We start from the raw sequence: 13,600 nt of genomic DNA, 5'->3' as shown, positions 1-13,600 counted from the left end.
GCGAACGCAGAAACGCACCGAAGGTGTTTAGAGGCGGCTTAGTACATAATTTGCCGGTAATTGAAACGCGTTTACCAGGCCTCGCTACGCAAGTACACATATGCATTTGTAGGAGTGAGAATTGCAGTTTACCCGTGTGGATGCGGCACAGTATGCTAATGCAAGCAGTTACCATTCTAAGTCGTGGTAAAGTTTCCCTGCGCTTTTCGAAAGGGAAAGAGAAGGATTGTGCTGAGCAAAAAAAAAGGTATCACTGGAAAGATGGAGGACGGCGGGAAAAGTTTTACCAGGAAAAGAACAGCAGCAGTCTTGAAAAAGAACAATGTGATACTTTTCAAGATAACGTCCGGCCAGCAGTCTGTTATTTTTGGAATTGTACAAAGGAATGTTAGCGTCAGAAGCTCGCTAGAAGTCACACACCCAAACAAATGCAACGTTAATGTAAGAATATATATTCTATTTTCGCACGCAGCGGTTATCTAATTGCTCAGTAACATTGAACGAATACGTTAAAATACAGGAAGGACAGAGAAGTTATTGTCTACACTAGGCAGTCGTAATGTTCGAAGTATAATCTCGGGCCATAAAATATAATCGACCACAGGAGCGGACAACGACCACGCGCGAACATTTTTAGTTCTTGACGCTGTGACACACGGTCCCTGAGGGTATTTCATAGAGGAACAGAGATGACCAAAGCGACCTTGCCGATGTTATTGAGGTCACCGAGGGTTTGTAAGCTATCAAACTATGAGGCCGGTGGACATTATTGTTCCTGTGCTGCACGTCTCCTATCAGACAAGTAATAACACTGAACAACCGGTAAAAGCAGCTTCCCGCAAAGGCGAGGAAATAAAGTGATGAGATTAACTCTATATCTGCAGAGATAAGAATTTTAGCGATGACTGAACCATGGCGGATAGGTGATGATTATGATGATGAAGACCGCATCACCATTCTTTTGAAAGAGGCAGACACCGACGAAAGTATCCTGGCCAGTCGAGAAAAGTAAACAGAAATACAAAGAATCAGAACAACAGAAAGGATAACACACAGGACGAAATTATTAACATATAAAGAGCTAGGACAGGCGAATGGAGGAGTTAGACAGTGCTTGCGGTCACTGTCTAAAGATGTCGAAAAGTAAAACGATTTTTTTTTCTGGAGCAAACTAAACTTGAAATAAAGTGAACGTTTAGTTCACGATTCCGAGGGGAGTTTCTTACTTTTCTGGCTAGTGATCAGTGTTTGGGAATGAAAAAAGGTAGGCGTAAAGTTGACGGCTTAGATGATGTTTGCTATTGCTGTATGGAAGATTGCGCTAAGCCAGAGCATTTTACTGTCTAGCCCGAAGCCTTCCGGTCGCTAGTACACAAAACTACCCCAGGGGTTTGGTATTCCAACAGTCTAAATAAGTAAAGGATTACAGGACTGGCGCCGGAGGCCGAGAGAACAATTCACTCATGGAGAGAACCATTTTGTCACAATAGTTACGGGGAAGGCACATTAACAATTATAATTGTTGTCTAGACGGTCACAGTCACCGTCTCGGCCTGTATGCGGTAGTTATTACTCTTTTACTGTCGCTTAGTTTCTGAAAGTCTCCTCACTTGCAAAAAACAGCATAACAAAAAATAACACGGAGAAAAGAAGGAAATACAACGCGGACACTGTTACGAACATGCTGGCTTAGCGTATTACTTTGATTCCATTTACTGCCGTTGTCGCCAGGCGAGGGAGAACTGTGCGTCTGCAACGGTGTCACGTTAAAGCGCTGGCATCGCCATACTCCAACGCCTGCGGGAGGGTGGCGCCCTCATGTGACGCGATCGGGTAATTCAGACAGCGCTGAATCCTTTTGTCTTCTGGTCTTTGCCGCTTGCTGATAGATCGCGCTCTTGACGCCAGGATTGCTTTGCTGGCGGGAGGAATCAAAATGAAAACTTTCTTTGGGGAAGTGAAAAGGGAAGTAACTGTATTGCTTCTCGATCGACACCTGAATCGTGCCGTGAAGGAACAAAGGAAGGTAGCAGTGAACGAAAAAAGTTAGGCAGCGGTACAACTCTGCCTAAACGAGTTTCACACAGCGAAAGCAAAGGGTACAGCTCCGGGTTTATATGCCCCGCACCCTGACGTCCGAACTGTAAAATGAATCATGTGGCGTTTCAAGGTCATTCGGGGGCTCACGACGAAATGCGTCGCAGCTATAGCAGTGTAGCTTTCGCTACAAAAGGCAGAAAGAAAGGGGCGTCGTTGGTCAGGCCTTCGGATAAATCTTGACCACCTGTCGTTCCTCATCACGCAATGACATGCATGGCTCACAAAGGTCTTCCACTTCGTGTCCATCGACATGGGGTGGCCGCCGCGGCCGTGAGTGAGCATGCGTCCTTTGGCTCAAGAACCGAGCGCTCTACTCCAGAGCCACCGCGGTGGGTAGTCCGGCGGTCACCATTCGCAAAACATGTGCACGCTCCTTAAACAAAAACCTGCTGTTGACGCTCTATTCCGGCGAAGGTTAATAATTACTCACGTTCAACGAGTCACAGCAACAGTGTTGGCAGCTAAGGACATTGTAATAGAAGGTTCTGAACTATTTTCGGCCACCCGGGTCGCCTTAAATTACACCTAAACCTCCGCAGATAGGGATATTCTAGGCTCCACCGAAATGTGGACAACCCTGTTGGGCTCGAGCCCGCGAACTTGGGCTGTGTCCAGTGAGGGCCCTTTGTTCGTGTGGTTTGTGTTTTTGATTCCAGCTACTAGGACGGAACTGGTTACCGTAGCTACACGATGCTAACGAGCTCCTAAATACGATGCTGGAAAAAAAAAATAAAAAAAGCACACTTTGTGAAAAGCCTGAAGCGACGTTTATATCTGCTTCCGCGTTACTCGTCGCTCTCTTGACGGTTCTTCGCTGTTATCGCGGCGAGTGCATTCAGCGTCCATCTCAGCGAGAGCATCATTCTTTACATTGCACAGACAAACGGAATTTTGGCAGATAAATCGAACAAGAACGAATTATGGGCTTCAAATGCTTCGTCATAGCTTATCTACACTCATTAACTCTTTAGAAACACTAGGTATGAATATTCTGAGCTTGACTCCCACTGAATTCATGTCCTACCTACATACACTAAAGCTTCGAAGCTTTTATTTTTTTAAAACAAGCCTTCTTACGCTTTAGCTTTTTGTACACTTAGCTGTAATGTGGGGTTGCGTCTCCGGAAGTATTCGAGTGAAAACTATTGCTACTTAATATTTTATTTTTCACTAAAAACATGGAAGACTGACCATTCTACAGTTATTTCACTGACCTCTGTGTAAGTTTTGTTAAGTAGAAAAGAAAAGGGGAAATAGAGAAAAAAAGAAAACATTGCCGTCATCGCCGCCGCGATGGTACGTGCATCGCTTCTTTGCTGTTGCTTGTAAACAGGGTCGAGGGCTGTTAAAGCTGCTCCCATGCCGTATTATTCCTCGGCCTCCTCCACATCTTGTACGGAAATAAAACAATTCAATTCAATTGAATGTAACGGACGGCTAACGGGGATGTATTGATGGTGATGACGATGGGGCTGTTCATAAAAAGGCGCATGCCGTTTCAAGCCTCGATTTGCTGAAAAAAGGGTGCATGTTAGAATCGCGTAAATACTAAAAAAATTCACTCATCATTTAGTAATCGAATGATTAGCTTATGGAGAGATTGACTTATTTATTGACCCAGTGACTGCTTGCTTCCTTCCTTGATTGATTGATTGATTGATTGATTGATTGGTTGATTGAAAGGGCCTCACCTCCGATTTTGTCTGAGCGCCAAGGCAAGTGACAGCATCCAGTCGCCCCTGATGCCGCTGGGCTGCGAAGGACACACGCGCAGCTCATACACCCGGATTCAGTAAAGACAGTAATTAGAAAATAATCACTAAATTGAAATTTACCAAGCTTTAGGGTGTTATCCTGAATACGGTCTACTAACACCATTCACACATCGAGTTGTTGACGATTCCGACCTGGCCCTAGAATCTTGTGGTTATCCTGGCTAACTTGGTAGGTATAGAGTGAATGCCCCGGGAAGGTGGTGGTCCCTGGTTCGACTCCCAGACTAGTCTAAAGCTTTCTTTAACTGCTAAGATTCTCAGAGAGCTGTAAAGGTTTCCTCTGTAGCCATATGGCTGTGCGCATGTGGCTGCTAATTATAGTAATTACTCGCTTAATTGAAATCCATTTCAACTTCGATGGTGGCCCTAAACACATCGTACTAGAAGCGGAGCCAAATAGCTGCGCAAAAAAACTTAAAAAAGACGTTTCCACTAACTATTTGAGTAAATTAAACTCAGCGTCGGATACCCTGCTTTATGCCTGATTTGTGAATTTTATTTAGCATTTAAGTGTCGCTACGGTGGAACAATGGCCGGCAGAATCCGCAAGGCTAACCCAACCAGCAGCTTGCAACAATCTCAACCTTATGATTGTTATTTAACGAAAGACTCTTTCATGCCTTCAAGAAACGACCCCCATACGTGTACCTATTTTGCATTTGCGGTCGGTCGATAAAAGTTTGCGTAACATGTGAGCCCTATATATCGCAAACTGTATTGCTGTCGTGGCATAAGGAGCTTTAGATTTCAGTGCTGTAGCGTATGCTTGTCCGAATATTCTTTTTTATATTCAGCGGCCATTTTTTTTATTAAAAGCGTTTCAGCATATGCGACCCGCACAATAAGAGCAAGACCGTTGTTGTAAGAGAACGTGAGTGCAACTCGCTCACCGCACAGTTGGGTCACAAGGCTGGCTATGTCATGGCCGTTGGCGTTCGGCCCGTGAACGGCGAAGAAGCACAGCAGCACGAGAAGGGTGACCCGAACGTTCTGCGTCACCGACACACGTCGCCGCCAGCAAGTACTCAGGTTCAGAAGCTTGAGAAGCAACCGATCGTCTTAGTACCCACCCTTGCCCTAGACTAGTGTCGATCGGCCTGACACTCGTCCATGATGCCTTTGGTAACTCGATCTATGCGCCTTTAGTTACTAACACCCACACCGAAGAGAAAAGTATACAACAGCTGTATCCTACCGGTACTCACCTATGGGGCAGAAACGTGGAGGCTAACAAAGAGGGTTCAGCTTAAGTTAAGGACAACACAGCGAGCTGTGGAAAGGAAAATGATAGGTGTAACGTTAAGAGATCGAAAGCGGGCGGAGTGGGTGAGGGAACAAACGCGGGTTAATGACATCTTAGTTGAAATCAAGAGGAAGAAATGGGCTTGGGCAGGGCATGTAATGCGAACGCAAGATAACCGCTGGTCCTTAAGGGTAACGGAGTGGATTCCAAGAGAAAGCAAACGTAGCAGGGGATGGTAGAAAGTTAGGTGGGCGGATGAGATTAAGAAGTTTGCGGGGATACAGTGGCGGCAACTGACAAAGGACAGAGTTAATTGGAGAGAAATGGGAGAGGCCTTTGCCCTGCATTGGATGTAGTCCGTCTGATGATGATGATGATGAGCCAACAAAGCCTTTTAGTGACCCTTCCGGCACTCTTACCACGGCAGACTCCCCTAAAAACGTTTTTAGACGTTCCGTAGTTAATTTATAGATCTTCTAAGGGGATACCTATTGAAACTTCTCTGAGACAGATAGTGAGCTGTTGAATGGCATCACTATTGCCATTATTACTTCGCCTAACAAATAGGTGTACCCCATCTGTGGGGTACGTATCTGGGTTAATAAAACTATTCTTCTACCCAGAGCGTCACGGAGTCGACGGGATGCTTTGCAAAGAGGAGCTACCGGAATTTCCGCCGCCCTATTATTTGGCAGAATATCACCGCGTAAATCCCTCAGAAAGTGCTCTAAAGAATCCCGTTGTAAGAACTGTCAGATTTTTCCCTCTAAGACAGTGTGCAGGAGGGACGCTGCTGGACTTTGGCAGCTGGATTTTAATTCTTCAAAAATGCTAGCTGACCTCTTTCGCGTATCAAGGTGACATACGGGCTTTAAGGAAAGGGCGGCGGCGTTCTTAAGTTATGAAGACAGAGCGACTGCAAATACGCACTACAGAACAGACATTACAAGCGCTTGAGTTACTTCTGATGTTCGTCCTTGTAGTCACTCTGTTTCTTACCTTCCAACTATTTAGCCCACTTCAACGATGACCTTATTTCAAGTGCTCATAGGTGCGAATAAAATTGTTTAACAAGGGAGCTTAAGCGCGGAAAAGAAATGGTCGGCATGCAGACAAATAAGAAAGTACTGCCCAATGGGTGCTAGCAGAAAGTGACTACTAAGCAACTGGTCGATAGCCATAGTAAATATACAAGTTCACGCGAACGCTTTTAGTGCTGTTCAGGAGACCGTGCCTAAGGGCCCTTCCTTGCTTCGCAGAAGACAGAAAAACTAGAACGGAATGACTCTTCTAATCATGCTTTCCATTGCATTGGCATAAAGGCTAAGAGCATATATATGCCTTATGGGCCGAGATAGCAGCTTACAACTGTCACGTGGTTCACAGGCGTTTTATGTTCGGTGGCACACTGTGACCCCGCATTCTCGCATGCCTCTGCACTGTTGCAGAGCTGGAACCGTCACTTGCAAACTCACAATTTCGTTCATATCCGGCACGTCCTGTCCAGCGGGAGGCTGAGATTTCTTTCTTGAATGGTTGTCGGACCGTCGGGCCACATGCCTCGCCGCTTCCTCTTTGTCGTCATCCACGAAGCTAAATATAATGACCTGACCACAGTGCACACACAATAGAGCCAATCCGAAAGCTCTGCGCATGCCAGGTAGCACCCAGCGAATACTGTGCGGTGAACCAGACACGGTGTTTTGTTCCTTGTCCATCATTCCATCGTTTTCCGCATTCAAGGACCATATCAGCTGCACAATGTTTTACAAAAAAAAAAGAAGAAAAGAGAGATAAAGGCTGGCAGATAAGAAAACCTTTCTTCGACCCATTTGCGTCTCAAGAGATGTCAAACTCATCGCTGCTCTTAAACGCCTCGCCCGATGTTTGGGTAAGAATAAAACGATCGTTTAATGAATGCATGCTCCTTGATTTTATGACGCGACTGACGGAATGGAAAAATTTCAAAATGTCGTTCATTCATAAATGCGATGCAATAAAAAATAGCGAAAACGCTTATGCCTGTCTCAGGAAATTCAGCAGCTGTCGTGGCTGCCTATTTCATTGTAACATTTGTCCATCGTGGATTTTCTTTCAGACACTCCGCCAAAGAGATCCACGTAATGAGTGGCTATAACAGTTTTGTCAACGTCTTTCGAGCCCACTGTAGAGCAAGGACGTTCACTTTTATTCCTTTATTTTCTTAGACGCGCGGTGTTGCTATTCGCAGCTTCGGTTCATAGCAGGACATTCTCATCTTGGGAAGCGTCAAGACTGGTAGCTAGTGGTTGCGTCCAGCACAGGCATTTCTTCATCGATTATTACTGGTCTCGCTGATAGACACTTCTTACCAAAGAGGGTTTGCGTCACAGCTCGGCTAAGATCTGCATTCACTGTGCCACATGTGCTTATATAAGGGTGACTCGGGACGACACAGGTGCCATGATAAGACGCGTATTATAGACGTGGCAATGCAGGCTAGGTCATGGAGACTTCAGTAAAGCTTCGACTGGGGCTAGTTGGTGCAAGGTATTCTTAAGGTAAGAAGTTGAGCGCAAGCACAAGACTACCACTAAAGAAGAGATAAGGACAAGCGCTGCTTGTTTTTGTCTCTTTTTTGGTGGTTGTCTAGTTTTTGAGCTCACCTTTCGCCTTTAGGGGCATGAGGAGATGAAAGGGTTAGGAAAAGCGTGAACTTTTGCCACACTGCCGGTCTCAAAAGATGGCGGCTTCTATGACACCGATGCTAGCTATATAGCAGCCGTAGCTGCCTCAGGGTTGCTAGATTTTTATTGTGTAAAGAACCTCAGGTGGTCTAAATTCACCCGGAGCCTTGCCTTACCCCGAGTTTGTCTGTCCGTCCGTCCGTCTTTCTTTCTTTCTTTCTTTCTTTCTTTCTTTCTTTCTTTCTTTCTTTCTTTCTTTCTTTCTTTCTTTCTTTCTTTCTTTCTTTCTTTCTTTCTTTCTTTCTTTCTTTCTTTCTTTCTTTCTTTCTTTCTTTCTTTCTTTCTTTCTTTCTTTCTTTCTTTCTTTCTTTCTTTCTTTCTTTCTTTCTGTCTGTCTGTCTGTCTGTCTGTCTGTCTGTCTGTCGTCGGTCGGTCGGTCGGTCGGTCGGTCGGTCGGTTGATCGCGCGGATAATGAATCAATCAATTCTCTTTTTATTACTGGCAAAAGTCGGCGCCAGTCGTCATACTGCCTCATCTACAACATTTGGAAGCGACCTACTTATTTCTACAAGCACAGTGCAGTCAGGTAGTACAGGAATCTAAGGGGTGAGGTGGGGGAGGCGTTGCCTTGTGGGCTGCATAATTTTCACTTAAACTCTTGAATGCATCCGCTTTTATTATTCTCTACTTTTTGTTTTACGCGTCTTTGAAAACTGTGCATCAACAGGCCGTTACATCCTTATCAACACATGATAAGAAAAAAAATATCTGCTTTTTCGTCTGTATTCCTGCGCTCTCGTCTTTTTCGAGCTTTCTGCCACCGTCGTGGGGCGAACACCGGTCGTAAACTGAAGCGCATTGTCTTATTATCGCGACTAGAAAAGCCCCCGGGAATAGAGTCGCGGTCGTCGCGTTTTTTACATCGACTGCAAAAGTTTCTTATCTGCTCTAGGAAAGCAGCACGCCGAAGGAGCTTTCTGTTCTGCGACGAGAAGCAATATTCAACGAGCACCATTATTTCTTAGCCTTCCACGTTTTCAGCGGTACTACAGGAAAATATAAAGGTCTCTTTACTCGGTTTTCAATAGCCTCGGAGAAAGCACGAAGGCGTCTTCATATCGTTCAGCTGGGCGTTGCTAATGTTGTTGAATAGGCTCGCTCTTATCGTTCTTTTTCAGTGTAAACAAAGGGCCGCACGGGATTTTTCGCGTCAGCACCAGTGGTGAATAGGTCGCTCTACTGTCTGAGCACACGGGAGAGCTTGATTTCTTGCAATGTGGACCAGACTCCCTGCGTTTTCGAAGGTGGATGAAAGGAATGGATACAAAAGGACGGAAACAAGCTGTGGACCTAATGAATTAATACTTAAACTCTCAAGATTGTGCATTAACCCCTTTGTATTAGATTGGATTTCTAATTTCCTTACGAACCGAAAGCAATTTGTGTACGCTAACAACCGCTCCTCGTCTTTTTCTCCGGTCCTCTCCGGAGTCCCCCAAGGTACAGCCCTCGGACCATTGCTGTTTCTAATTTATATTAATGACCTGCCAAGTAACATATCCTCTAACATCCGCCTATTCGCAGATGACTGCGTACTTTATCGCCCCATCCACACCACCTCTGACTCTAGAATTTTACAGGATGACCTTAAACGAATTGAAACTTGTTGCGACAAATGGTTAATGTGCCTAAACACTAAGAAAACGTCTTTACTTTCCTTTTCACGTCGGAAAAACTATCAGGCACCAAGTTAGACCATTTGTGGCTCGGTAATCTCATCTGTCCACTCTGTCCACCTTGGCGTCACCCTTTCAGATACACTAACCTGGCCAGAGCATATAATGAACATTACTAACAAAGCCAATCGCACTCTTGGTTGCCTCCGTCGAAACTTGCGCCTAGCCTCTGCATCCGTGAAAACACTTACTTATCTTACATTTATCAGACCTAAAATAGAATACGCATGCTCAATCTGGGATCCCCATCAAGGATCCCCATCCCGACCAATTGACTGATGTGAACGCTCTGTTTAAACCTCTTTTCATCCTCTGCCCTATCCTGTACAAAAAGTTGGCACATGCTGTAGGAATGAATGTTTGTGTGTTCCCCCTGCAATTATGCCTTTATGGCGCTGTAGAAATGTAAATAAATAAATAAATAAATAAATAAATAAATAAATAAATAAATAAATAAATAAATAAATAAATAAATAAATAAATAAATAAATAAATAAATAAATAAATAAATAAATAAATAAATAAATAAATAAATAAATAAATAAATAAATAAATAAATAAATAAATAAATAAATAAATAAATCTTTCTAACACCCTCGAAGCTCTACAGAATCGCGCTGCCAGGTTTATTTTCTCAGACTACTCCTACCATTCCAGTGTCACAGCACTCAAATCACGGGCTAATCGTACTAATCTTGAAAAGCGACGCTGCATCTTCAGGCTGTGATGTTTTCACAAGTTCTACCATACGCCACTCAATGTTTCAGCAATCTTACCACTTCATCGGCAGTGAAGCCGCACCAGCCATCCTAAAGCCGTCTATCCGCCCCCAGCACAGACCACAGCCCATCTTCGTTCGTTTTTTGTTCAGACCGCTCGGGACTGGGACAAACTGCCTGTCGACTCTGTGCACCACTCCGACCCCCAATCCTTCAAGACTGCCATCGAACCACTCTTCACTTGAACATTATGCCCATCCCTCATGTAATACCCCACACCAAGGGGAATTTGAGGTACAAATAATAAATAAATAAATAAATGTCTGTTCATAAAATTTTGGCGTTCACCTCTTTTGTGGTCTTGTTCCACATTGTCACGTTTTCACGTAACGTGTAGAAGATAACGAATACAGTTCTCCACGCACACACTAAGCTGAGAAACCTACATGCCAGAACACATGGTAACTGCGCTGAACTCTTCCCACCAGAAACTTAGTACACTTTGCTTGTCTTTTGTGTTCTCAGAACATGGCAACATCATAAACGCGTTTCCCAAAATGCTCGACTTGGTTAGTAATGAATGCGACTTCTCTGCTGCTCTTTGCACCATCCGCTAAGTTGTTAGTGATTTAGAGGAAATAGGTGTAAGCAGAATCCTCCGTAGATATACGATCACAAACGTCGTCGCCTGTTACCACATGCCAACGCTCAGGGCCATTCATTCCTATGGCAGAGCTATGATCTCTGTTTGTCGAGCATCTGGAAAGCAAATACGCAGACCACTTGCAAATATGCACTGACATCTCTGTCACCACGAATGACCAGACATGCTTCGGACCATTACTGATACCCCACCTTGGTGCGTCCAGGGCTGGAAGGCTTGAAAGAATGTTGTCCTCTGTTAGGGCTGAATATATGGCCATTGTAATGCTACCTACATGGTTCTTTCTTTGCGAACCAAATGGTCCACAAAACCGCGGCGCCCTTCATCGCTTCCAAGAAACGCAATGTCATGGAGCCGTCTTGAAGTGTGTAACCATGTTCCAAAATCACGCTTGGAGCATGCGGCATGCGTGGTGGGCCATCGAGTGTACGTCTTAAGCGGATGGCGGGCCGGCGACACGCTTTTAAATTGCATACACTTCATTGACCTGGAGACCCAGCAGTGCAATCGCGTGTCCATTGCAGGCGACTTCTCTTAAGGACGAAAATTCCACTCGGAGTATGGAATAATCAACACCATCATCATCAGCCTGACTACGCCCACTGCAGGGCAAATGCCTCTCCCATGTCTCTTCATTTATTCCTGTCCTTTGCCAGCTGCGGCCATCGCATGCCCGCAAACTTCTTAATCTCATCCACCTACCTGACTTTCTGCCGCCACTTCTACGCTTGCCTTCTGTTGGGATCTACTCCGTTACCCTTAAGGACCAGTGGTTATCCCATTTACTCCTCTTGATTACGACTACGAAGCCATTAACCCGTGTTTGTTCCCTCACCCACTCTGCCCGCTTCCGGTCTCTTGACGTTGCACCTATCATTCTTCTTTCCATAGCTCGCTGCGTTGTCCTTAACTTAAGCTCAACCCTCTTTGTTATCCTCCACGTTTCTGCCCCATAGGTGAGTACCGGTTAGATACAGCTGTTGTATACTTTTCTCTTGAGGGATATCGGTTAACTGCCATTCAAGATCTGAGAGAACCTGCCATGTGCGCTCCACCCCATTTTTATTCTTTTAGTTATTTCCCACTCATGATCCTGATCAGCGGTCACTACCTGATAATTTGAGAGCCTTTTGTATGTGAAACCCTTGTCTTTTTAGTTTCTTTTTTCGCATCATCGTTTGCTCTTGCATGACGTTCATGCATATCTTGTTTTTTTATTTGTACCTGTGCTCATGCCCGTGCTCATGCCTGCTTGGAGTCGAGCGACTCTGCAGTATTAAATAAATAAATAAATAAATAAATGAATAAATAAATAAATAAATAAATAAACATATTCTGTCACTACTTCCAGCACCTTGCCACCAATTGCGAACTGCTGTTCTCTTGCTAGACTGTTGAGTATTACTTTGGCTTTCTGCATGTTAACTTTTAGGCCCACCGTTCTGCTCTGCCTATCTAACTCATTGATATGCTTTGCAGTTCATCTCCTAAGTATGAAATGACTGCCTCACTTATAAGTCGACACCTCAACCGCGCAGTAAGGGAAGGGAGGAGGGGTGCACTGAAAGAAGGGAAATTGGTGCCGTTAGAAACAGGCTGCGGAATAATTTCTACCCCTTGGGGATATAACGCGCACTCGCATCGCACAGGCCACGGGTAGCTTTTGCATTTCGCATCCATCAACACAGCACTCCTTAAAGGGTCCATATCAGCCGCTCGTATGGAATTATGAGAATATGGAGTCCATAAGCTATGGAAAAATATCTGGAAATTCATTCTTGTCCGTACGGAGCCCATAAGCATTCTATATAATTTCTGCAGAATTTCCATACAACGTACTTGACGTCATATTTAGTGCCCAAATTTCCATTCGTGCTTCCACATAGTGCATACTGACTCCATATCCTCCATACTAGCTTCATAAAATTTCTGTTGGTAAATTATGGAAATATGGAGCTAGACGTGAGAAAACATTCAGTAGGGAGCGCCACATCAACCGCTAAATCGGTGCTGTTTTAACGGGTGACGTCTCCTAGGGTGCCTCGAAGACCGCTCGCCCGAGGCACCCTACCGTCTCCAAACTTGTGCCGCCGCCCATCGGCAGTCCTTTACACTTCTGTGCACGAGGCGGGAGCCTTGAATTCTGTAGTTTTGGATATTTGGTGCGCATGTAAAGTATGAAAGCTCAGCTTCGAGTCACTGAAAGTGGTGTGTAGGTTGTCCAGCAGAGAAGAACCGAACGAATTTATTGAAGTGTGTGATTAACAGGTGTTAATCTAATTGGATTGTAAAACATTTTATTCGTCGGGAAGAGCTTGGCAAGAGGTCGCGTTAAGTGGTCGAGAGTACATAGCCCTCGACGACTTTGTCAGCCCACTCCACCGCCAAAACTTGCGTTCTGGGGTCAGAGCTAGCCAGCACGGTCTCCCACCGCTCGAGAGAAGGAGCTGTAACTAGATCACCCGGAGGTGGCTCTATTTTGCAGTCCCACAGGATGTGATCGTAGGTAGCACGTTGGCCACAGTGTTTGCAGTTTGGGTTGTAAAGATCTGGATAAATGTGCGCGAGGAGTGATGGGGTGCGTATCGATCTCGTCTGTAGACGACGCCACGTAACCTCTTGTTCTTTAGTAAGTCTTTTGTCTGGAGGGGGGAAAATTCTCCTCTCTAATTTAAAATGATTGGTGAGATCATGAT

General features: G+C 44.9%; 1 protein-coding gene across 1 annotated transcript in view; it reads right to left on the bottom strand.

Moving 5' to 3' along the window:
* LOC149335551 (uncharacterized) overlaps positions 1–6,605 on the bottom strand; it is a 35,404-nt gene extending 28,799 nt beyond the window's left edge. The window contains exons 1-3 of the mRNA XM_089553824.1: positions 6,594–6,605; positions 4,766–4,865; positions 3,792–3,853 (exon numbers count right to left, since the gene is read on the bottom strand). Of these exons, the coding sequence (XP_089409950.1) occupies positions 3,792–3,853; positions 4,766–4,865; positions 6,594–6,605 (174 nt within the window). The remainder of the gene's footprint in view (positions 1–3,791; positions 3,854–4,765; positions 4,866–6,593) is intronic.
* Between the last annotated feature and the right edge of the window lie 6,995 nt (positions 6,606–13,600).

The sequence above is a fragment of the Amblyomma mixtum genome, chromosome 7 (genome assembly GCF_055824585.1).
Source record: "Amblyomma mixtum isolate Tamu chromosome 7, ASM5582458v1, whole genome shotgun sequence".
In the NCBI taxonomy this organism is placed as follows: Eukaryota; Metazoa; Arthropoda; class Arachnida; order Ixodida; family Ixodidae; genus Amblyomma; species Amblyomma mixtum.
This window is presented reverse-complemented; position numbering and strand designations above follow the sequence as displayed.